The 25334-nt window shown below is 53.1% G+C and overlaps 1 protein-coding gene across 1 annotated transcript in view; it reads right to left on the bottom strand.

Annotated features, from left to right (window-relative positions):
* Tg (thyroglobulin) overlaps positions 1–25334 on the bottom strand; it is a 222849-nt gene that overhangs the window by 107192 nt on the left and 90323 nt on the right. The window contains 6 exon segments of the mRNA XM_047522972.1: positions 11163–11225; positions 19726–19869; positions 20592–20671; positions 22481–22592; positions 23771–23947; positions 24709–24846. Coding sequence (XP_047378928.1) covers positions 11163–11225; positions 19726–19869; positions 20592–20671; positions 22481–22592; positions 23771–23947; positions 24709–24846 — 714 coding nt within the window.

A 25334-nucleotide genomic window follows, 5' to 3' on the forward strand; every position in this document is an offset into this window, starting at 1 on the left:
GGCTGGAACTATAGCTGCAACAAAGCACTTGGTTTAACAGCAGTTTTGAAACCATTCAGGCAGGAAGAGCTTTTCAGGCCCCAGCAAATGTCCATGTCTCCAAGGCGTGAGTGGAACAGGACAGACTCCAAGACATGGACACAAGACAAGGGCCACAACACACCCCCAGGAGGGCAGAGCCCAGCAAGCTCAGCCTGTCACTGGGCAGGCCCGACCACATCCAGACCTCCCGCTTTCTACCAGAGACCCTTTCTCAACCGAGAACCTCGTTGTAGTCATGCTGAGCTATTTTGCCCTAGTTCATGCTTACAAAAACCAGGTTTTCCTTTGATAACAGAAAAAATAAAACCAGGCACCCTTGTTAATTTTGTGATCATGAAAAGTTGAAAACAGGACCAGAGTGTCCCCCTGGCTTAGCGTTTCTCCAGAGAGTAGCTCCTGATGTGTGCAGCACATCTAGTGGGCCTGGTTAGCACGTCTCACCCTGGCCTGTCCACCTCCGCTCAGCCCAAAAACCCCCTTGTGAGCCCTGAGAGTTGGGCTGTCAGCTCTCAGGCATTCATTCCCTAGCCTGGCGCCACCCGACCCTCTGTCCTCTACCCTGACACTTACTCTTTGCATAAAACATGCCCGAAGTTCCTTCAGCATAAAACCAACACTTCAATCTAGGGTTATTTCACATGGGGATCGGGCAGACCCATTTCTCTGAAAGTACAGGTGGCATTTGGTACGCGTTGAGGGGGGCACCACTTTTAATACACTGTGTGGGTGGCTCATGACCTACACATGGTGATCAAGTAACTATTTAGCTCTTGATTTTGTTCTTGTTTTCTCTTCATGGCCAAGATTCCTGGGGAACGTCTGCAGCTCCCACTTCCTCAAACTGCGGCTCTGATCCCATTTCTCCCTCATTATCCACTAAATTTGCAGCGGGCTCTCGTGACCAGCCCACCTTCCCTGACGCTCCTGGCCTCCTCCTTGCCCATTTCCACGACGCCCGCCATAGGCCATTGATGTTCCTCTCATGCCTCTGGCTTCCCCTCCTCTGTTCCTTCCTTAGATACTGCTGTTCCTTGGGGTCTGCTCTTGACTCCGCTATTTACATCAGATCAGTTCTCCAGGGGTGATCTTTCTTGCTCCATGGGTTCAAACACCAGTGTCATACACAACCAGGTCAGGCCCAGCTCCTTGTTTATCTACTCAGTGCGTGCTAGACCCCCCACGCAGCTGCCCTGCTAGCGTGTTGAAAGCTGGACTCTTAGTCTTGTTTCCATGCTCAGAAGAACTATCCTTTCAAGTCTAAATTTCAGATTCTACCATTTTAAGTAGCATGTACTTAAACATTCTACTCCCTGAGGTAAACACATTCCATCTGAGTTCCTATCAAAATAAAACTCTAGTGCCTGTGTTAGTCAGCTTTTCCTCACTGTGCCCAGAAGACCTGACAAGAACAAGGTAGAGGAGGAAAAGTTTATTTTGGCGCAGATTTCAGGGCTTAGTCCATGGTTAGCCAATTCCATAGCTCTGGGCCTGAGGTGAGGCACAGCATCATGGCACGAGGGTGCAGCAGAGGAAGCAGCTCAGAACACAGCAGCCAGGAAGCAGAGAGAGAGAGAGTGACAAGGGGCAGGGGAGAAGTGTCCTTCCAGGGCACGTCCTAATGACCCACCTCCTCCAGACACACTCCACCTGCCTACAGTTACCTCCCAGTTAGCCCACTGGAACTCGGATGGACTGAACAGGTTACCACTCTCACGTCCAATCATTTCACCTCCAAACATGCCTGCAATATCAGGGGCTTTGGGGCCAAACCTAACAGTGCCCAAGAAGCTTCACACTCTGGGAGGCTCCTTTTCCTCTCCAATCTCGCCGCCATGATTCCACCTTCTGCCTCAAATGCACACACGGGGCATGTTGTGACCCTCTCGGGGCTGTCTGACTTTCCACTGCAAGTGTGAACAGCATGGTTCATTTACAGAGTAAAACTGTTTTTTCTACTCAATCCACTCAGATCATCCTCGAAACCCAGCTCAGAGGCTACTTGTTCTGGAATCCCTCCAAGTCTCCCCAACCCACCCAGAGAGTTCTTCTCTAAGACCTAAAATGCATACACCATCCCACCACTGGGGTGCGCTGTAGGAGGACTTGACTTTATCTCTGTTAAATCAGGATCTCCCTGAGGTCAAGGACTTCTTCTCCAAGACCTATTATGAGAGCATGTGGAGGAATATCAGGAACAAAGGTAGGACACAGTTGCAGCCAGCACTTAATAAGTGTTCACTGTGTGCTAAATAGGACTAAACATCACTATTCTTCTCAAAATGCCCTGATCCATGAATATGTATTGAATGAAGTGATTAAAGAAGTTCTTTAATTAATAAAGGAGCAGTGGTGTGCTAATTATTTTCCTGTCTCTATAAAGATTCATACTATTGTCATTTGCTTACCACAGGACCTTGGTCATTATTGCGTAAATTAATTAGCTGATGAACTGGTCACATGGGAAACAGAGCTGTTGGTTTCACACCACGTCACTTTCATGTGGCATGTTGCAGTTTATAAAAACTTTCATTTATTTGGGAGATTCATGACTCCATCAACCCATGCATCGATGGTTCTGCTGCACTGCAGGAGACAGGACTGATGGATGGGTACCACACAACGTGACCAAGATCTCAGGGACTTGACCAACTGCCCTTCCTGGTCCCTAGTCTGCCATGGCACCTCCTTCTGCCTGTGGTTTGGCTGCAGCCTCACAAGCCCTTCCCTTCAGTGAACTGCGCATCGAAGGCCTAAGTTTCCAGAGACACCCGCACTGGCCCCATCTGCTGCGGTCATGAGCTCGTGCCCTTCCCTTCAGTGACCTGCCCATCGAAGGCCCAAGTTTCCAGAGACACCCGCACTGGCCCCATCTGCTGCGGTCATGAGCTTGTGGTGGGTGAGCCACCACCTTCAAGGCTGCCAACCTTAATGGCAGTTCCTGGGAAATCCATAACCGAGAGAAAACCAAACACACGGAGCAGACTTGGATCTATGCCCACCTGGGAATTCGTGGAATACCACTAAGTCCCACGGAATCTGATTTCTGTGTAAGAAGTCTGGCTCCATCACGTAACCTCCCAACATCCCCTGAAAGGCTCCGTGGGGTGTCTTGAGAACTGGGGTTCCTGTGGGCATCTAAACTGCTCTTTCTCGGGGTCGCGTTGCTTGATCCCGGGGCGCGGGGCAAACCAGGAGTTCTGACTCGAGTGCACACGGAGAGCCAACTCGAGCTGCAGGAACACCCCGCGGCCTTGCCTGGCCACCTACCCTGAGCATCAGGGGGCTCACACAGCTGGTTTGACCCCGAGGGCCTGCTTAAGGCCACACCTGAACACTCAGCCACACACATCTCCAGTCACTGGGTCACAGAAACAGCATCTCACATACATGGCTCCACCCAGATCTCAGCGCCAGGGGCCGGGTTAATATTAAAGGAACTGGGGCTCAGAGCAGTGAGGTGACTCTCCCTAGGTCACACAGAGCAGGACTAGAAATAGAATCGAACTGACATCAGCCCGAGGCCAAAGGCTCCATGTCCCCTGCTTCTGTTCCTGCCAAGTCCCTCCACCTTCCCCTGGCAAGCTGTCATGAATACACAAGAAAACCCCACGGCCTGAAGAACAATGGAGTGTGCCCGCAGATTTACAAAAACAGAACACCTAAAGGGAAACTCACGGCCACTTAAGTCAATCCCTCTCCAGCAGGGGACTATTTGATACCCTTGAATGAGCCACTGGTGGGGGGCCATCACCTCTCCTTACTCCACCACCACAGCACGACAAGCGCCTTCCTACCTCCCACAGTGCCAGACACCCCATCATCCTGAAGCCCTCACTCCGTCCTCTGGGGCTCCTCCCACCTCCTGCACTTAGCACTTGGGGAGAGGAGGTGAGGCTTTCTGGATAAATCATCCCTCCAAGAAGGTCTGGGAACTCAGCAGAGACTCAGCAGTGGGGCAGGAGAAGTTGGGCATCCACTCCATAAATATCTACTGAACACCGACTCCTGCAGAGGCTGGCAATATGGAAGTGAGCCAGACAGGCAAGGCCCTGCCCTCCTTCCCTTGCAGAGGGGCAAGCACTGCTCGGAGGACAGATGAGGATTCCACAGCTGCAGTGCCTGAGGTCGGGAGGGCGGGAGGGCTGCCTTGGAGGAGATGGTCAAAGGGCCCTTTGGGAGGTGCCCTGGGCTCAGGCAGAGGAGCAAGAAACCGGCCTCTGTTCACCGCCATGGCCCGGCGGCCCCTACTGCCCATGCAGCAGACTCCCCTGAAACACACATTCAATGAGTGAGCAGGGAGAGAAAGCAGCCAAGGCAGGGAAAGCATGCCGGTGTCCCCAGGCCCAGCGCCTCCCAGCTGCCCCCGCTGGGCTCGGCTCCTCACGCTTTGTTTTCCTTAGACGCGCCATAGCTGGGACACATGCTATGTGTCCCCTTCTCAGTCTGTCCCCTTCTCAGTCTCCAGGTCTCAAAGAGCCAGAGAGGAGGTAGGGGCTGCCAGGTGTGCGGCTGCTCAGCCTGCCAAGTCCAGCAGTTTCAGCCACCCAGGCCGCGTGGCGCTGTGGCAGAAGGTGCTCCTGGCCGCGCTTGCTGGCCTGGGAGTGGAGTTGACCCGCGCCGGGCCCGGCGACTGCTCATGAGCTGATTCTCCCAGCGCTCTCCCGGGAGGGAGGGACCGCGTGCCAGCCAGCCTGGCTGGCCTCTGGACACTAAACCAATCCCTGGGCAACCATCCCACAAATAGTGACGGGATATGCACCAGAAGCTCCTTCTAGCGGGTGAACACGGGTGTGTGCGTGCACACAAGCAATCGCATGTTTGGAAAGGAAATTTAAACCTTTTACAAATATTAAACAGTCTTGGAGTCAGTGCCTGCTCACCTGGGCCTGAGGATGGAAGGAATTGGGATTAATCTTGTGGGGCTTTGCCGTGCCATCTGCCGATGGCTCTGGCAGGCGGGGACAGTGCACCTGGGCTGATGCAGCAGGGACCACATGGTGTTCAAGAGCCCCAATCCACCCCTGCACGTGGTCCAGACTGGACTATGAAGAGCCATGCCCTGGGAGGATGCGGGTGTTCCTCCACACCCCCGTCGGGACTCCCCTTCAGGGACTGCCTCTGCTCAAGGTCATGCTTCTCAGGATGGCCCAGACCAGCGCGTGACCAATAAGAGGACATAAGTATGTTGATGTTGTCCCTGTTTTGCCATCCCCAAGGGGTCACTGAGGCCTCTGCTGAGGTGGCATTGTAGCTAAACTTCCTCTGCCCAGGCCTGGGCCTCTCTTTGACCCTCAACCCCTGCTGAGAAAATTCCCTAGAAATTAAACCTGCATGTTAAACTCCCTCCCAGGGTCAGACTGCTGGAGAACCCAAGAAGGGACAGTAGCTGTCCTTAGTGGAGAGACCCTGGACCTGGAAGCAAATTGGGTTTGAATTACAGCTCTGCCATGAGCTAGTTATGTGGTCTTGGGCCCCTCTGAATCTCAGCTTCCAAATCTGTAAAATGGACACAATCATGTGGACTTCAGAGGGTGGGATGAGGACTAAGTTACGGAAAACTCAACACATGGCTCAGCGGCTAGGAATTTGGATATATTTAACCTCATAGCTCTGCTTCAGCTGGCGGTGACTTGTGTCCTCAGTGTCCTCCCCTGCAAGGGGTCAGGCTTGGGCTGGGGGACTCTGGCTGACGTTTCCTGAACACGGCTCCGCATGGGATCTGGGCCGAGCCCTGCACTTCACTCGCTGCTTGACACAAGCCCGCCGCCCTGATGAGTCTTCCTATTTCATTCCCGTCGTTCTCTGACAGAGGCAGAGAGAGCCTGGGAAAGCTGGCTGGCTGCTGCGCCAGGGCGTCCGTAGCTTCCCAGGTGGGTGGTGTGCGTGCTTCCTGCCAGCGCTGACATTCTTAGGGTCCCGTGACTCCCCTCAGCAGTCCAATGAGCACACTGGCAGGACAGATTGAGTGACTGCCATCTGCCACTGGCACAGCCCGCAGCACAGGCGCAGAGTGGGCTGGGTTGGATCCCTTCCGCCCATCAAGTGGCCCCTGCGGCCACTGCCCTTTCCATCTTTCCCAAGTTCAGCCCTTGTTCCATCCTGAGCCCCAGGACTGGGTGGAGAGAGGCGCTGGGAAGCCCCACAGGGCCACCTTCAAGGACAGGTCTCTCCTCCTCTCTCTTGCCTGGCACCCCCCAGCTGCAGCCTCTGCCCAGCTCACTGGGATGGCCGCCCCACTGCTACATGGAGCTCAATGTCAAGGGCTGGGCCCTGCCTGTCCAAGGGGCATCCTAAAGTTCCCCACGCGAGCAGCATAGAACTACAAAACCCTAAAATCTCACGTCCTGTTTTCCTCTGGATTTTGATCCAAATACTGAGTTTACTACAGTGGCTCCTCTAAAGAAGTGACTAAAATAGTGGATGGAAATGGCGTGTCACTGTCCTGGGATTACGCCCTGAGAGAGTCAGCACTGGGCAGCGAGGGCGAGGCCAGGCGTGGGGAAGGCACTCCTGCTGACCCCGAGCACTGGCTTTGGAGTCATTGTTGTGGGTATTTTAAGATGAAATGAGCATTTCTCTTGAGGAGAAAATGGTACCTATACATTTACAAAACATACAATTTTGCCTGAAGAGAGAAATACGATTTACCACGTGCCACTGTCCCCATTTTCTCAGGATCTCATCAACTGCCCACAGGTGCATCCTGCTCGCAGCCCGTTGGGGAAGCTCTGAATCACCTCAAAGCTCACTGATCAACTGCTTAAGGCCCTTGGTTGACTCATGGTTCCCAAAGTGCCCTATTTTCTGGCCCCTGTCCACATCCACCCGCTCCTGTCCCTGCTGGCCCTGTGATCTGGAACTACTTGTGCCAGGTTCAGCAGTAGCCTCTGCCGGGACATCGTCCTTCCTCCTTTTGCCATCTGACATGCGCACGCCCCTCCTGACGGCAGAGTTCACTCCTCATCACCTGCAGCACTTTTCCTATCTCTTCCGTGAATGGGGTGGCCAGGGCCAGGTTCCCACGCAGCCTGGAGCCAGCCCTGGGCACGTGACCGTTGCCTCCTGAGCCTTTCTCCTGACTGACCTGCGAGCTCCTGTCATGGCGACTGGACCCTGCCCTAGCATGTGCCTCTTCTGGAATGGAGGGCAATACAGAATCCACTCTCTGAAGAGGGGCTGGCGCGGAGCTAACGGGGGTCGTCCTCCCGCTCAGGCTACGCCGCCCGGGCCTGCTCACGCTCGCTCCTGTCTTCACTCTCCTATGCTGGGCCTTGCCCGCTCGAGCCACAGGCCCCGTCCGAGCACGCACTTATGTCCCTGGCTCCGTGCCATCTTCCCTTCCAGTCGGGCCACCCCCTCCTGCCATTCTGAACTGTTTCCAGTGCCTGGATGCTTCTTGCTGTTTCCTGCTTTGGACTTTTACAGAGATAAACTCTTCTGTCTGGAAAGACTTTCTGAAATTCGCCCATCTGGCAAATTCCTGCCATTTCCAAACCAGCTAATGTCTAGAAGCCTTCTGTAGAGCAACAGAAATGAAGGGCTTGGAGTCAGCCTTACCAGGTCGCATTTGCTGGAGACAGGCCTACAAGACTTTAGAAGTCACCTGCATCTTCACATTGTTCCCACCAACTAATTAAAGCAGAGAATCCTTTGCTCAAAGTGACCTTTCAATGGACAGTTTACACACATGTGCAGGCAAAGGAGAAATGAGACCCAGAGACTAGACTCTGGAGTCCATCTGTTCCAGGAACTCAACCAAGTCATCTTATCTAACTCTGACAGCCAGCTGGGCATGGGTTCAAATCCCAGCTCACTCAACCCCTTATTCGAAAAACAGACCGTGCCGACACCTAGCTGTCTTGTGAGCATTAAATGATCTCTGAATATTTGATATTTCATAAATATTTCGTTTTCTTCCTGAATAGAACATGCATAAAGGTGAGTATTTTACACACGCGCTGTGCACACACGTCTGCACATGCATTCTGGGTCAGAACCTCACACGTACATACCAATACACCCTCCCTGGGCCTCACCTCAGAGGAAGTCTCAGATGTTTACCTCCAGCACAGCGGGGATGCTGGCTCAACATCTCCCCGCTTTTAAGTCACACTTGTGAAAGGCACATTTAAAATGACTGTAGCATCTGGATCTTGTGGGAGACAGCTGCTTGGATCCCCAGGCTGCATGTGGAGGGCCCTGCTCTACACCTGACCTTTCTTTCTCCTTTTATGGGGACTCCAAGTTTCAGCAATGCAAACTCTTAGCAATAATAGTGAAGCATTATAAACTCTCCCAAAGATGTTTATGCTTTAGTTTATTCATCTTTAACCAAAAATATTTGACATTTATATATTCAAGCTTTACATATTTAACATTTTTTGATGAGACTTAAAGATGGCAAATATGTGGCTCACTGCTGCTAAGGATGCACCTAGGAACACTTTGGAGACCTATGTGGCAATATGGATCTTGAGTGTAAACATAGTAAGTTACTGTCTCATTGTGGCATTCTCATAAAGTGCAGAGTTAGTGTGCAGAGTGAGAAACAACCAAAGGTTGTTAATGGGTGAAGGGTTACGGAAAATAATGTTCCTGCAAGATAGCCCCTGAAGAAAGACGGAAAGAGGAGCAGCTCCGGAGGAGGGAGGGGAAACTAGCCAAAGATTAACCTTTCCTGATAACAATGGGCCCTAAAAGGAAAGGGTGGATACTGAATTCTGGGCCCTGAACCTTGACCTTCCCCTACAGCAAATTAGTTTTAAATGGAGGCACAGCAAATATTGAAACTCTGGAAAATAATGGCTCCCAGAGACAGTAAAGCAATGGGCAAGATTTGAGTACTCATCCCTCGGGATCTGGACTCCTATCTCCCCAGACAACAATGGGCTTCAACCTTTTTACAACCACCCTTTTAAGTTAAAGTTTTAACCTGTACAACCAATGATTAAACCATCCTCATCGTACCCTATAAAGCCAAAATCCCCTCTGTAGCTGACGACCATTTTTGCATCTGGAAAATGAGCCCCGACGTTGCCCAGGTCTGCAAAGGAATAAAGGCTCCTCTGAATCCTCTGAGGTCTGCATCCCGTCCTTTTGTACTTACAATGGGGCCTGGTTAGTGAACCGAGGGAGCTAAAGGGCAGCCATGGCTCTCACCACTGCGCTGCCCTTACCTGTGAGCTCATGGCTCCTGTTTGAATTTCCTATAATTACACACATAACAGGGACCCTCTCCTGAGGTTTGTGTGAAGACTGAACATGCAGCTCAGTGCTGAGGACAACCTGGGCCTCCGTTAGATGTTCGAAAGTCTTAAAAATACTGGACGATTTTTCATCAGACACAATATGCTAACCTACTCGTTTCCCACAAACCCCTGCGAAGATAAGGAAAGGAATAAAAAAGTCTAAACTCATAAAGATAATGAAAGAAGAAAAGAAGGGAGGAAAGAAGAAAGGAAGGGAAGAAAGGAGGAACTGGGAGGGAGGGCGAGGACAACTAGCTAGAGCAGTGGGAGATTTCAGCACCATCTTAGATGAACATGAGGCAAAGGTACCATGTGGGCAAATCAGCAGAGGAAAGAGTGGCTCTCCAGGCCCACAAGGCTCCACAGGCCTCAGGATGCCCCGGAGGCTGAGGGTCATGGGAGGCAAGGAGGCACAGGCTAAGACAGGAAGGGACCTGAAAACCCCTGGGCCAGGTGCAGTGATGGCGGGGTTGCCATTACATTTTTGGGCCCTGCAGGGAACCGTACTAGACAGCCATGATTGTTAAATGTTGGCCCTCTTTCATCCCCACATCTTGACAAGGCCAGGTTTTAAGAATGAAGAGGAGAGAGCTGAGCCTCCTCTGTCAGGGCAACAGCCCAGTGGCCACTCCAGGATCGACAGAGGAAGGGGCGGGCTGCACCAGCTTAGACACCTGGAGGCCAGGGGAGAAGGAGAGGGGAAGAGTTGGCAGCCGTGGCTTCTGGCGTGGGAGGGGCCGATGGGTGGAGGTGACACAGGGAGGTAGTATTTTATTTTGATTTCTTAACCATAAGTCTTTGGGGGGCATTTGGATTATTTTAATTGTGTCATGATAAAATTCAAATCAATTTGGGCCAAAATCTGGCCCAGGCGTGCGTCACCGTTAGGCCCTGGTGTCCTGACATCTGTGAGTCCCACCTCTGCCCTCTACAGCAGGCTGACGGCACAGAGCCTGCTCTTGTGGGTAAGTGCTCAGCACCGTCACTCTGAAGAGATGCCCAGGAAAGAAGGCACACGTGCTCCCCAAAGAGACAACCCCAACACTCGTTATTTTAACTGTGTGAAGCAAACCGACCTCTTAGGTGGAGGACATTCGATACTTTAACCATGGCCTTGGCATGGAATGACTCCCTCCTACTCAAGCTATGTTCAGCTCTTCAGTGAGGCCATAATAACAGGTGTCCAGGACCCCTCAGACATCATGTCACAGGCCAGGAATTAACATCACGTGGCCTCCTGGCTGAGCCGAGCCTGGAGCCCAGGCTGAACCTCTAATTTCCTGACAGAGAGAAGAAGAGGAGGGAACCATGCGGCAAGGCCACACGGCCTGCAGCCCCAGCTGGGTCCCAAGAAGAGGACACTCCCAGCTCCTCCTTCCCTGCACCTCCTGCCACCTCGTGGCCACTCAGAGCATGCTGTGGCGCTGGACTGGGGACCCAGGCAACACACCACGCAGAAGGAACTGCAGCCTCGGCCTGGGCTCCTCAGATGTCACCCTCACTGTCCCCAGTCACAGTCAGCCCAGCTTATAAAGAGCTAGCTTCTTCCACTTTGGGCACCAGCACCGTGTGGGTCTAGCCATCACTGATAAGCAAGCCAGAACGGACCTGGGCAGGGCTGGGCTCTGATGCCCCTCTGACCCAATTCGCTGCATCCCGGGAGGAACTTGTGTAACGCTGAGCCCTGGTTTCCTGGTCTGTAGAGTGGCTGTGTTGCCAGCATGTGCCCTACCCACGCAAGTGTGTGACCCGCAGGACCCAGAATCCAGGGGTGAGGCTCATGCCAGCAAAACCAACAGACAAAGGCAAAGCAAGGAGGAAAAAGAAGAGGAGGTGGCGCTCTCCCAAGGAGGGCAGAAAGCACGAGCTTACCTTCTCCTGTGAGGGGAGGCAGGACAACGGGAGGACAGAAGCTGGGGGCATCCCTCTGAGTAGCTGAAAAGAAGAAAAGGCAACTTTTTAGCTCATCTTGCCCCTCGGGGTCACGAGCTCTGAAGACCTTAGCAGAGCCCAGGGTGGCGGCTGAGAAACGGGACTCCGTGAGGGCAGGCTGTATTAACAGCACCAGCTGGTAGGCCCAGGTCTTGAGGGGGATGGCACAGAGCAGAGCCCCAGACCTGCTGCTCTAAGCCCGGGATTTGGGGCTCTTTGTTACCTCTGCCTAACCAGGCCTATTCATCCAGAGAGCAGGGAGCCAGACAGGGCGGCCCACACAACGCCTTCCGCAATCACCTGCTGACTCGGTGAGCCTGGGCGAGGCATGCAGTGCCAGGCCTGTTTCCATGGGACGGCCTGCCTGGAGGAGCACTGAGGGACTGCAGATCATGCCGTGCATGACACTTGGCATGAGAGCACAAGCAGCAGCTATTCATGGCATGGAGCCTGGCATGGGGACACTTGGACTTTGGCAGCAGACAGACCTGGGTTTGAACCTGACATTCCATGGAGAAGCAGTGCAGAGCGATGAGTCTCAGCAGTGCTAAGAGAAGAAGTGCAAATTAAATGAGAAGCCACTGGAGCCCAGGGGGTGGTTTGTAAGGGCCGGTACTTTCCCCCCTTCTTCTTCCCTTACTGAACAAATCCAACTCATCAATGCCTTGCCATTTTTTTTTTTCTTCCAATGACTCAAACCAGGACTAAGCACAGCATCTCCTAGCACTCACAGGAGCTGCTCTGAGGCACGAGCAGCAGTCAAGAGCAAGCTCTGGACTGGTCGCCCAGGGCAAGATTGGCTTGGCCACTTTCTCACTTTGTGATTTTGAACAAATTACTTACTCTCTCTGTCCTCAGTTTCCTTGTCTATAAAAGAAGGATTAACAGTACCAATCTCAGGGTTGTGAGATTTCTAGAAGTTGATATATGCAGTTTTGGAATAGAGAAAGTGCTCAATAAATGCTGACTACTGTTTGCTGAGAATATTAGCCTTCCACAATGGCACACTGTTGTCAAGGTCTCTGGTCTAAGTCTGCCTCCATGAAAAGTCCTGGTTCAGAGTCTTGCTCTATTCTGGTCCCCAAAGTCCCTGAGGGGGCCCTTCACATCCCTGTCCTCTACCTGCTTCACTTCTGTCAGCTATGCCAAGACAAAGGGCTATGGTTTGAACATCCCCTTCAAAACTCATGTTGAAATTTAGTTGTCACTGTGACCATCTTGGGAGGTGGGACCCTTAAGAGATGCTTAGTCATGAGGACGCCACCCTCAAAAATAGTTGGGTGCATTGCAGGGGAGTCCGTCCATTATCTCGCGAGTGGCTCTGCTACAAAATCAAGCCCTCTCCAGAGCGTCCTCCTGCTCTCTCGTGCTCTCTCCCTGGCTATGTAACAACACAGCAAGGAGGCCTCTCCAGATGTTGATGTTTTCGCACCAGATTTCCCAGCCTCCAGAACAACGTGAGCGAGATCTGTTTTCCTCATAAACGGCACAGTCTGTGGCATTCGGTTACAGCTGCCTAAGGCGAGGCTGCCTGGCACCTTGGGGCTCTAGAGGCTTCACTCTTGCACTGTCTTTGCCTGGCCGGCTCCACTTGCCTGGAAGCACCTGCCACCACCATCCCAAGACACTGGTTCTCAGACTTCAGCAGTCATCAGAGTCACCTGAGGGCTTAGTGACACACCCCAGAGATTCTGATCCTGCAGTGGCTCGGGCTTAGATGTGACATTTCTAGCACATTTCCAGGTGATGCTGATGCTGCTGGTTCAGGGACACACTTTGAGGACCACTGAGCCCCTGCTATCCCACATCCTGTGAGCCCTACACAGAACACTATAACTAATCACCTCCCCCACACTGCCCTACACCCAGCCAGCAGCTCCATACTTGTCACCAAGCTTTGCTGTCACTTGTTTGTCTAAATGACTGTACTTCCTGGAAGAGATTCTCAGAATAAGGATCCCGAGAGTGTGCACTTCAGAGAACAACTCGACGGTCTATATTGAGGGCATTCAAGTGCCCAATAATTCTGCTTCTAGAAATCCATCTTGAAATTCAAAGCAAGCTCTGTTCGCCAAGGAAATACACGTGCAAACTCATGGAAAGCCGGGACCCTCCATGTCTACTGCTGAGAGATGAGAACACGCGAGTGAGTTGTGATCAGGCTCTGGGGAGCTGCTGAGCAGAGCACTGGCCCCCAGTTCTGCTGCCATTGCTTCGCCCTCTTTCCTCCCACCATCAGAGAGGAAAGGCTCTGTGTAAGCTGTGCAGGCCCTGCCCTCGGGCCAGTGGGCCCTTCATGGTCCAGTGTAGGGCGAGCCCGAGGGTTCCTGCACAGCTCCCCGGGCCGCTCCCCGGGCCCGGCACTGAACACCTCCCTAGAAGTCCCTGGGAAGATGAAGCTCCCCAGGGACCCTCCCCTGAAAGCCTCCTGTGTGGCCTTGGGAAAGCCGTTCAGCTAATTGACTGTTGAGCAAATGAACATGACCTCTCTGGGCTCTGCAGCCCATGGCGCCCTGAGCCAGTGGGGAGCTGTTTCCCTGCTCCATGCTCAGCAGCGGGGAGCAGCGGTCTGCAACCACTAGGGTGTTCGTGGCAGGGACAATGGCACACATTTATATCATAACACAGCAGGAAACAGAGCTGCTCTTCAGCTTAGCTCCTGGCATGGAGCTCCTAAAACCCTGTCATTTCCTCAATGATAGGGGACAGCAGCATCTTTTGTTACAATGTCCTATTTTGGACTCTGGTTCCTAAAACAAGAGCTTCTAGGGCCCTCGGGCTCTCTGCAGTGGTAAAGGTACCCACCCACCAATGAGCTGACTGGCGACTGTGGGGTGAGGGCTGAACAGCTTCAGGACGGGGCTGTGGCCACAAAGGTAGGGCATCATTAGAGGGCTCAACTTCCGGCCCTACCCAGACCCCCACGGAGAGGAGGGGGCTGGAGGCAGGCATTCATTCACCAGCAGCAATGATGTAATAAATTGTGCCCGTGAAACAGAACTGCCACAGGAACCCTGGAGAGCAGGTTTGGGAGCTCCCAGGTGTGACGCGAGGTGCTGGGAGGGGGTGCGCCTCCCTGCCCTGTGCATCTCCTCCAGGACAGACCGGCACCCCACTGGGAACCCACGGGACTGAGGGCAGAGGCAGCTCCCAGTCTGCTGGCTGCTGCAGCTTGGTGCCCACCCTCCCTGCCGTCCCTCAGCTCAGGGCTGCGAGCCATGGAGAGCTGATGTGTGCCTGTCCCACCTCTCGCCCTCTCTCCAACAGGCCCAGGTGCATCATTAAGCCAGGACACTCTCGCCTCGAATCCCCAGGTAGGATGAGCTGTTGGAGAGTCACCGGACAGCAAGATCCTAAGGCCCTGATGTCGGCATGGCGTGTACCCTCCACTCCCTGAGTCCTCTCAGGAGCCACCGCAGCTCACACAGGGCGCAGCACCCCATGAGAGAAGTGCCGTTTGACTCCAGGATGGCTAAGTCCTCCTCCCTCGAGGATAAAGTGCTTGACCAGGAAGGAAAAATAATACTTCAATTGACAGAAAGTCAATGAACTTTCCTAAAACTAGCTAGCACAGCTGACCACCCTTTACATGAATGGAACTAGCATGTTCCTTTGTCCTGAGAGCCAGCCTGAGCCTCCCGTGCTCAGTGCTGTGTTTCTCTTCTGCTCCAGCGAGCAGCCTCACTGAGCTGGAAACACTTCCGTGTTGGCGTGTCGCTGGGGATGGGACCCAGGGCCTCACACGTGGTAGGTGAGTGCTCTGCCATGGAGCCGCATCTAGCCCAAGTTACATCTTTCACAATAAACTAGTAATGGTAGCTAATTGCTTCCCATTCTTGCAAACTACCATGGGAATCTACAATTTATTGCCAGGTGCTCTGCAGAGCAATTGCAATAAGCACCTGCAGTGGGGGACCTGGTGGGAATGAGTGTTGGATGGTGGGTTCTGACTTTCAGTCTAAGTTCTCGGTGTCAGAATTGAACTGAATCATTGCACATGCTGCTGGCATCCAGAGAATTGGAGACTCTGTTGGTGTGAGATGAATAAACCCCACACGTTTGGCGTCGGAAGTGTTGTGAATAGAAATAGCTCTCACCCCAGCCTTGGCCAATTGTGAAATATTTGCCATCACAGCACCATGTGGGAGTAAGACTAGGTCCTAGGCCATCAGGATTAAATGAGATACTGCATACAAATTCTGCCCTATGCCTGGCCAGATCTGGGGCTGGTGAACCGTAAGTGCTGTTAGGAGGCGAGTGAGGATAAGGAATGGGTCCCGTGTGAACTGACCTGAACGTGGGGTTTCTACGTGGGTTACAGAGAAGCACTGTTAGAGGAACCTGCCACTTCCTTTCCAGGCTCTGTTCCTGTATCTAGAATTGCCACAGAGCCAAGTGCATTGGCTTAGCAAAAGAGACTGTGAGAATTCCTCTTTTAGATGCCCCATTTGACTTAGTAGACAACACAAGACCCTGCCCCACTTGCAGGCCATGCACAGCTGCAGATGGGAGGGGCAGTCTGGTTCTCTGTAAGAGCAGAGGAGCCAGCACCTCACAGTCAGCCCCTTCCAGGAAGCTCTGGGCTCTGGGGCACTGTGTGACCACAGAGCAGACCTCCTGTCCCTGCATTCCCCACTCCCGGCCCTCTGGATGCTAAGAACATCTCCTCTGTGGGTCCTGCTGCCTGTTCAGGCTGCAAACAGCCTCTTCTGCATCTGCCACTGTCTAGCCTGAGCCCCTGCTGATCCATGCTGAGCTGAACACACAGAGTTTTCCGTTCCCCTTGGACAGCAAAATGAGAAGGCCTGTCACCGCAGGCTCTTGGAGGCCCTCTAGGTGCTGCCTGCCCTAGGTTTTGTGCCTTTGTCTCAGGGACACTGGGAGGCTCAGTTTCATCCTTTGCTCTGTGAGCACGGCATGCAATAAGAATTGGGTGCCATGGTTGTTTGCCGGTCTCTCCCACTGAGGCTGTGAGGCAGGAATAGGCCTCCCTCAGCCTTGCCACTGGGTGCCTCTCAACAGGGACCTGGGGTCCTCCTCCCTCCCCCCTGGGCCTGTATCCCAGGCCAGCTCCTCCCTGGAGGCACTTCTGCATGATCCCAGGTAGGAGAGAATTCCTCCTGAGCTTGCCAAGCTCTGGAGAGGCACCTTTCCCACCTCCTTGGGTCCCACCACAGCAACAAGCCACAGCTCTGCCATTCTCTGGTCACAGAGAGAAGGATCATCTCCTGCAGGGTGGGTAGGCAGGCCACTCAGTTCACAGGGTACACGTGGATCTGGGGGACGTGCTTCCTTCCAGTCTTCCTCAGCCAGACAGTCAACCCCTGGCAGCCGGGACTTCCACCTTCTGTGCCCCCACAGTGAGTGGAGTAGGAGTTCTGTGAATATCACTTCCTGCCGCTTCCCAGGGCAGATCCTCAACAACAGGAGACCTAGCGCTGACTGGCTCACAGTTCCACTCAGTACAGATGTCAATATGCTAAGTTATCAAACCAGGGCCTTGAGCAGGCCCAGCATCTATTGCTGAAATTCTTCCACCGAATTCCTTGGTGAAGTTCGTGTCTCCTGTGAGAGTGTTAACCAAGAACTGGCAGTGAGGATCCTGTCCACCCTTCAGGGCTGAGGCCCAGCCTTCCCTACCCCATAGAGACCATTCCCTACCACCGTGCTTGACTGATACAAAGATAAGGATGGGAAATTGGTAATGACAGTGTCGGTTTGATGCTGGAATATTCCAACAGTATGCTAGTGTGGTTTGTCTGCCAGGGAAACTAGAATTCACACTAAGGTGCTGAACCCACTAGTGCATCTGCTGAGGCTCAAGAGACATCACGAGTCGAGCGAGGCTTTGGGCTGGTCAGCGTGACCCATGGCGAGAACAGTCTACTCTTCTTAAGTGAGGTTCCTTTTCTCTGCCAGGCCCCAGGAGGAGGGGACCTACGGACTCGAGGCTTACCCCCCCCCACCTCTGATGGAGACCCCTTGAGGGAGAAAGACCTTGTCCTGCTCTGAGGGACAGCTATGCTACACACAGCAGCACGGCCTCTGGCAGCTGCCCTGCTCCTGTTCTGGAATGGGAACACAGACCACCTATTCAGAATGCTCACAAGCAGGCCCAGCCCAGGGTGGTCCCTACCCAGGACCATGCACGGCAGAATGAGAGGCGGGAGCTCCGGTGGCATTTCTCCTCTCCCTTGCACCCAAATTCTGAAAGCAGGCAGCATGCGGCGTGAAAGTCTGCGTGCCCAGGCGGCTCCACCAGTGGGCCTGGCCGACTGCAGAAAGTGACCCTTGGGGCCAGAAGGGGCCATAGAGGGTGTTCAGCAGCAAATGTCCAGGACTCCCAAGTGGGATTCATTGTGGTTTCCACAGCCTATTGTGCTGTTCTTACTCAGGCTCATGTCCTCCTCTAGTCTGCAGCTCAGAAAAGCAACCATACTTTATAACTCTTCCATTTCTCAGTGTCCAGCACCTTGCAGGATCTGGTATAAATGAGGAACAAGCCTTCAAAGCTTCTGACTTATGACCCAGCTCCAGAATGGTTCACGAGTCTAGAGTCTGTGACTCTTGAGTCGACAGTGAGCGACTGGAGGAAGGCATCGTGTCCTACCCACACTCAGCCCTAGGACAGAGTGCTCTAGACAGGAAAGGCCCAGGCCCATTCTAACTCTGTCATTTACCCTGTGTGCCCCTGGGTAACTGATTTAACCTCTCTGGGCCACTATTTCCTCATCTGACCTAGGTGTGGGGACGAAATGTGATCAGGCTTTCTGCATGCTGAGTATCCAGACAGGCACACGGTAAGAGCCCAATGAACAGAGGCTAGTTTTGCAGAACTAGAGGCTCCAGGCATGGCTGATGGTCAGGTCATTTGTTGAATGAGAGCCCCTCTGTGGATTTTAATTCTCTGCTCTACAGTTTCTGATCAAAACTCCTAAGTCCCCAGCATGACCCCACCGAGGATATATTAGAAAAAGTCAGTGGTCTGAGCAGCAGATGAGGAGAAGCAGAACAGCTGGAAGAAGTCGGGACAAAGAGCACCTTGGGGTGTCTGCCTTGCCAGCTCCTGTCCAGAGGCTGTGCCGCTCTGATTCCTGCTACATTTCCCAACAAACGAATTACTGCTTAAGCTTCCTTTTACCCAACTCTTCCATGAGTCATATGAAAATGGAAAATGACATTTTTCACTCTGGCGGGGTGAGGCAGTAAGGGGAGAGTCAGGGCAGAAGGCTCTGAGGAAGAAGCTGCAGGGACACCAGAGCTGACAGCGCTGTCCCCGGGAGGCAGAGTCCTGGGCAGCATTCCCTCTTCTGTGTCCCGTGAGCTAAAGCAGGGGCACTGCCCGAACGCAACGCCCTTGCCTGAGTAGAAACCCAGGGAGGCTACCTCACTACACAGCTCTTGAGTTGTGCCTAAAATAATTCAAGATGTTAAAACAAAAGAAAGCCAACGGAGTAGATTCAAATCAAGTCACAGGATGCTGAAGGTAGACATCAGCCAGAAGGTTCCAGTCAGTCTGGAAATAATTAACTCCCTGCCCACACACTGCCTGCCCCCCCCAGCCCCACCAAAAAAAAAAAAAAAAAAAAACAGCCTGAAGTCTAGGAAAGCAGAGCTGGGGAGCAGGGTGGAGGGCCAGATCCTGCTGCGAGGCTGGTCTGCACCTTTCAGTTCCTGTATGACTCTGGACTGGAGGCCACACACGCATACGGGCTGCTTTATTAGTTTGCTAGCCTTTTTCTTCACTGGATTAAGTCAACTGCTCGTTATTCAGGTGAGTTAGGGGAAACCAATCTGAACAGGTTTCTGGACATTTTAACAGCCACCAACTTGAAGACCTGCCAGGAGACAACGTCCTAAAGGGGAAGATTGGGGTCATTGGATCTGGGTTTGGGACTACTCTGTTTCTTATTAGTCACATGGTTTGGGTCAAGCACCTTCAACTTTGTATGCCACACACTTATCACCCTCAAAGGGAGGAAATAATCCATAGGGTGCCATGAGTACTGACAACCCATGTAAGCCCAGCACCTGTCCGTCACCCAGTAGGCACATGCTGTGCTTTGAGGAACCTCCCCGCCAACCCCAGTGCACCCAGGTTTGTTGGCACTGTGGCTCAAGCTGCCTGACCCTCCTTTAGCCACTGGGTGGACTCATGGTCCGAGCTCTCTCCACTGGATATAAAACCTGAACACAAAGCAACCCCCATGGAGTAGATCAGTGAGGACTGTGGCCCACTGGAAAGTCGGCCTCGTGTTCTTGCTGAACACAGCGATGGAGTCAGTCCATTCTCACCTCTCCTGAGATCTAGTTGGTCATCTTTCTGTTTTGCCAATGAGAAGATGCCCAACACATTCCTTTCCTGCTTAAGTTTAATAGAATCAGTTTCTGTTTCTTACACCCCATGAATCCTGACTGCTCTCCTTCCCAGCCCCAGGACATGCATGGTTGGGACACAGTCAACTAATGGTTCCCACAGTGCTGTGAATAGCAGGTCACTCACTGGGCTTCTGGTACCACCCAAAGGGATAGGTGTGGGTCTCTGTGTCGGGAGAGTCACAGTCCCAGATGCGCCAGGTTCCTCCGTTTTCCTCATTGCATGTCTGAAGTCCCATGCTGCTCAGGGTTAGGCATGCCACCTCTCCTCCTGGGGCGAAAGAGCAGAGGCCAGGCAAATGAACACAAGGGGAGATTCTGATTGGATGAGAGAAAGGCTGCAGACCATGGTTCAGCACACAGCGGGGCTACCATGCTATTCCAGGTGCTCTCAGCCATCAATGGAAATCTGGTGCCTGCACTTAAGGAGCCTCTGGCCTGAGGGCTCGGGGATACAGGCAGCTGCTGCTGACTGTGCCTGACTACCATGTACCAGAGCTGTGCTGGGCTTCTCACGTTGCTTCAGTTGGTCCGCGCGCAACCTGATGGGGACGTATTTATAAGGGTGTATGCCTATTCCTAGTTGAGAAAGCTAAGGAGAGACTGTAAGGGACCCATCCAGTATCAGTCACCAGTAAGTGACTGAACCCTGCTTTAAACAGAGGTTACGTGGATGTATCCAAAGTTCACCCCACCAAGCCACCAGATGGGAGTTCTAAAAGAAGAGCAGAGGATGTCCCAGAGAAGCATGAAAGGAAGGACAGATATTTGGGTCAAGCAAAATTGCCTGTGTAAGGCTGAGAGGTGGCCCCCCAGGAGCTGTGTTCCAGCTGTCACACTAATACATCATTTCTGAACCCCACTCCCCTTCTTGTGAACGAGCCTCCTTCTTCCCCACCCTCCTGGAGCAGCCTGAGGATCAGCTAAGGTCACAGAGGTGAATGTGTTCTCTGGACTGTGAGGGGCACAGGGCGAGGAAGTTATGGTCATTACCTTTCAACTGGGAAACATTTAGAAATCCAAAGCCAGTGCAGCATGGGTCCGCGTCACACCGGCGCTCGCATTCAAAGAACCTGGCATCAGCAGAGAAAGAAGAGAGGTCTGAAGGCCTGGTGGGGGCGTGCAGGCCCCCCCAATAAGCCGAACAGTCCCTCTTATTCCAGGGCCCAGCCTTCTTTGTAACTACCTGAAGTGTGGGTGCTTTGGCCATTCGCATGAGGGGATTCCTAGCTTTGAGATTCTTTGTGAAAGCAAAATTCTGCTCTTTTCCCAAAATGTGGCCTAACCATCCTTCATTTGTTCACTCACTCATTCACTAAGCACACATTCTGTGCCTACATGCTGGGCTACAAGTCAAGCTGACCTTGGGTCCTGAATGTGCTCTGCAATCCTTTGGATGAGTCTCAGCTTTGGACTCAGCAATGGCCTGGAAGGCATCCCTGGAAATGGTGCTCCACTGGCTCATAGCCAGGGGGCCAACCAGGCCGCTGAGGCAGCAAGAGCTGAGTGGTGTCCCCGCGGCCTCCCTCTTCTCACTCCGCAATGGGACTGACCACGCTGTAAGAATACGCTTCTGTTTCCTGGCTCAGTCCCTCCAGGCTCTCTCCAGGACTTCCTTGCTTATTCCCCAGAGGCAGCACCTAGACCCCGCCCCCCCGGCCCCCAGCTTCCAAGACCAGCCATGGCAGGAGGAATTTAGTGGCTCCAAACCAGTCCTCTGGGGCTTGGTTCTAAGTTCCCAAGCCCTGACCACCAGTCTGAGTTTGATCACTCATTCCTGATCCCTGAGCATTTACTCAAACCCTCGGTCCCCTTTGGTGTGGGGACCCCGCCTCATTCTTGTCCTCCTTCCCCAAACCTGCCAGAAACCAGTAGTGGAAGCTTGTGTCCACAGGGCACTTCTCCAACGCTGGCTGTGTCTCTGCCCTCTGGTAGGCAAGCCACCTTCCTGTTCTTCCCTCTCCCAGGTCCCTGCCCACTGGCCACTTCCTTTCCTTCCTCAGAAGCCCATTTATACGCTCCAGGCTGGACCTTGGGCCTTCCCAGCCAACAGGTTGCCCTGAGTTGGGATCCACCAGCTCTGCTTCACCAGCACCCATCCCAGCACCAGGTCAGGCTGGTTCCTGGTTCCACCCCTCCCATCAGCATGGGTGATTCTGGCTGGATCCCAAAAATACCAGCCTGTATCTTTTTTTTTACCTCATTTTCAAATGTAAATCTTAAATGCCAGCAAAATGATACAGTTTCATAATCCAAAAGCCCTCTTAGATCAACAGTTCATGGATCAATGACTTTTAAAGAACAAGAGGATCAGTGGTGAACTTCCTTGTAATTCCTTAGACCTCCAAGCCTCAAGCCCTGTGCCAGCAACCTGATTTAGTAGGCCCCAGGAAAGTGGCCAATGAGAAGCCCTCTGGTCCTGATGGATGAAATCCATGGGCGAGGCTAAGAACCCTCACCCTTTAGAACAGTCAAAGAATAGCCCAGCAGATAGATACACAAATTTTAAAAACAATTTTTTAAAATGTCCTTATGAGCCTCTGGTCTATTAAACGCTCTATCTGCTCTGCAGATTCTCAACAGTACCATGAGGCTTTGAGGATCAGGTTCTTCACCACGTTTGGTAATTTTTATTAGTTGATAAGACGTGGTTCAGTAGGATTTTTCCATCAGCTGCCTAGGGGTTCAGAGCTGAATCTCGGGTATAATGTTAGCAACTTGCCTTAGCCCAGGACTTTGACATGGCTCCTCCTTACTGCCTTTCACCCTCTCGGCCCCAGGCCACGTAACTCTTTCACCCCGGCCTTTCTCTGCTATGGCGGTTCCTTCTCCAGGAAGCAGGGAGACTTCATGAACACCGGGCTAAGGCAGGGGCCACTCACCCGTCAGAAATGGGTTTTGCAGACATAGGCACTTTGTTCCTAATGGAGATCCCTGTCAGCTTTTGGAACGGCAGGCGAATGTAAAAGTTCTTCACTCTTTCACCCAGGACCACTGCACAAGAGAAAAATACATCATACTGCGAAAATAGGAGGGCGGGGCGCCAAACCAGACCAAAAGCCCTCCTTGAAGACTGCATGTTAAGCACATGAATTTACACTCAGGTCTCATCCCAAATCTCACTGAAAACCAGTCAAGGGATTCTTGTAAAGGTAGAAACCCATGAGGGTAAAGAGAATAGGAGGGAGGCACGTTCAGGAGTAGAACCTGGCTCCGTAGACCTAAGGAGGCAGACTCCACTTTCCTGAGGGAAGAACTGAGACACAGGTCCATGTGCCCCTGGACTCCCAGCTGGCCAGGCCAGTGGGTTGGCAGTTGGGGGAAGAAGGGGCCTGAGACAGGCAGGAGCTGAAAATCTCCTTCAGAAGAACTAGGTCCACAGTCACCTCCTCTGTTTGCCACAACTGAGAACTGCCCCGTCCACCACAGGAGAAGAGGAAAGGTTCTTCCTGAGAAGCACAGAAGACAGGGTCTCCTGGGTGCCCCAAGGAGTGGACATTCCAGTGAAAGCAGAGGTCCCTCCAAGTGACCTCCACGGTGACTACTGCAACTCCTCCACCTTCTAAGCGGCCACGCGTAGCCACACCCCCCAGGTGCTCCCTTGGAGGCAGGGCCTACAGAGGCTGGCAGGAGGGATGCCTCGACGGGCGGCCCAACCAGACTACCCTCAGAGAACCCACAGACAAGCCCCCTCGGACTCGTTCCCAGTTGTCTTGTGGGCCCTCGTACATTTGAGGGGAAAACCGAGGGCCACCAGGCGCCTGAGAAGGGCCTCCTGCAAAGAAGACAGAAGAGGAAGTGAAGGCCAACAACATCTGGGGAGACAGAGGCTGGACAGGGTGAAAAGCAACAAACACGGGCTCATCGACGTCCTTGAGGACAAACACCAGCTGGGTGCGCTAAACTCGCTGCGGCCCAGATCCTCCTACTCGCAGCCCCGTGGAGCCTCAGCTGAGGAGCCCGACAACTGCGGCCCATTCTGAGAGGGAGATCCCAGAGCAGGACTCCTCTCCAGAGTCACGCGGGCATTTCTGAATCACCCCACATCTCTACAGGGAGCACAGACTATTTTAATTTTTTAAAAAAATATTAAGTTAACCTGGACATTTCTAAACCGCAGAGGCAGCAGCCCATTAGAAATCCGTGTCAAGCGGACCCCACCAAGGGCTCACCTTTCTTCCGGAACAGGGCCCTTGGCTGGTGGGGCAGGGTCAGGCTGCAGCCCCTGGAGCTGGACTCCAGGACGTCATCGCATGCTTGGGCCTCTGGGTAGAGCGAGCAGGTGGAGTACAAGGGCGCACCGTCTGTTACAGCTGCCAGCTGACAGAAGGCAGGCTCCTGGACACAGCCTGGCGGCAAGAGAACGGTTGGGCTTTAGTCCTGGGGAGGTCCTGAGGGGGTTACCTCTGAAGGGTCCTTTGGGGGAAAATGCCAGGAGGGTCTCTTCTTAAGGCAGAATCCCAGGATAGTCATGGATGCTCAGTCTGGAAGGCCCAAAGCAAAAGCAAAAACACTGGGTTCTGCAGGTTGGAGAGGGCCATGTGGCCCTGCCTAAAGGCAGGGTTCCAGGGGAGTGAGGCTGAGCCCCAAATTCAGCAATGCAGGAGGCAAGAGGAGAGCAGCCACGACCTACCCATGCCCATCGAGAGGTGCTCAGGACCTGCAGAGCAGAGGCCACAAGGGCTGTAAAACCAGCTTTGCGATGGTCTCCCTGTCCCCACACCCATGTCTGCCTTGACTAGAGACATTTTGAGCTCTGCCAGGACAAAGAACTTTGCTGATTCCTTTCATTTTTGTTTTTAATCCACAAAGTCAAATACTAGACCTAGAACAAAACTAACTTGATAACAATGGGTGGATGGATGGATGGATAGATAGACAGATGGATGGACGGACAGACAGACGCTAGGTTCTGAAGCAGAACAGAGATGGACTACACTGCGTTTCTGGGAGACAGGCCTTAGCGACTATCTTTCTTCTAGGAGGATAGTGGTCCCTGTGTCGTTTTCTCTGAATTCGACCTTGTCTGTGCCCAGCGGTCGCTGAAGTAGGCCTGTGATGTCCCCGCACAGGGTCTGGAAGGAGGAGGATCGAGACTGAGGTCACTTACGAGAAAGGCACCACAGTTCTGCCTGCTGCGCCGAAAACAGGTGTTTGAAAAGCCAATACTGCCGGCTGGGCAGGAACCGGCTTGCGTTGACGGTGACCTGGGAAAGGTCCACAGGGGAGAAAAGTTCTGCTGTCGAATCTGAAAAAGAAGGAGGAGAGTCAAGTTCACTTCATCTCCCTGAAGCAGACCACAGAGATTCTAGACAGAGAGGCACAGACGTTCCCTGGTGAGGTGGGCGTGCAGCGGGGAGGCTGCTCCTGTGGCGCCCGTGCTCCTCTCAAACACAGCCACCTGACGCAGAAAGAGGAGAAGTCCCGCGCTCCCAACCGCAGAGCTCCTCCCAGGATGCTGAGGAGCACGGCGGGAACGGGGCAGTGGGCTTCTCCTGCAGGTGTTTGTCCTCGTTCAGTCCAGGAATGGGATCAGCGGCGAAAGGGAAACCGAGCTGAGCTCTGTTAGCCCTGAAGCCCTTCAAAGTTGGTGCTGGGCTGAGCTCCCTTCCTAGGGGAGAGGAGGACGGGCCCTTCCGGTGGAATCGAGTGATGGTGCTGTGGGTGGCCATGGCACAGTGTTTGATGATGGATTTTAAAAATGTCCTCAAGCGCCACCAGTGCACGCACATTTGC

The sequence above is a fragment of the Sciurus carolinensis genome, chromosome 1, assembly GCF_902686445.1.
Source record: "Sciurus carolinensis chromosome 1, mSciCar1.2, whole genome shotgun sequence".
NCBI lineage: Eukaryota > Metazoa > Chordata > Mammalia > Rodentia > Sciuridae > Sciurus > Sciurus carolinensis.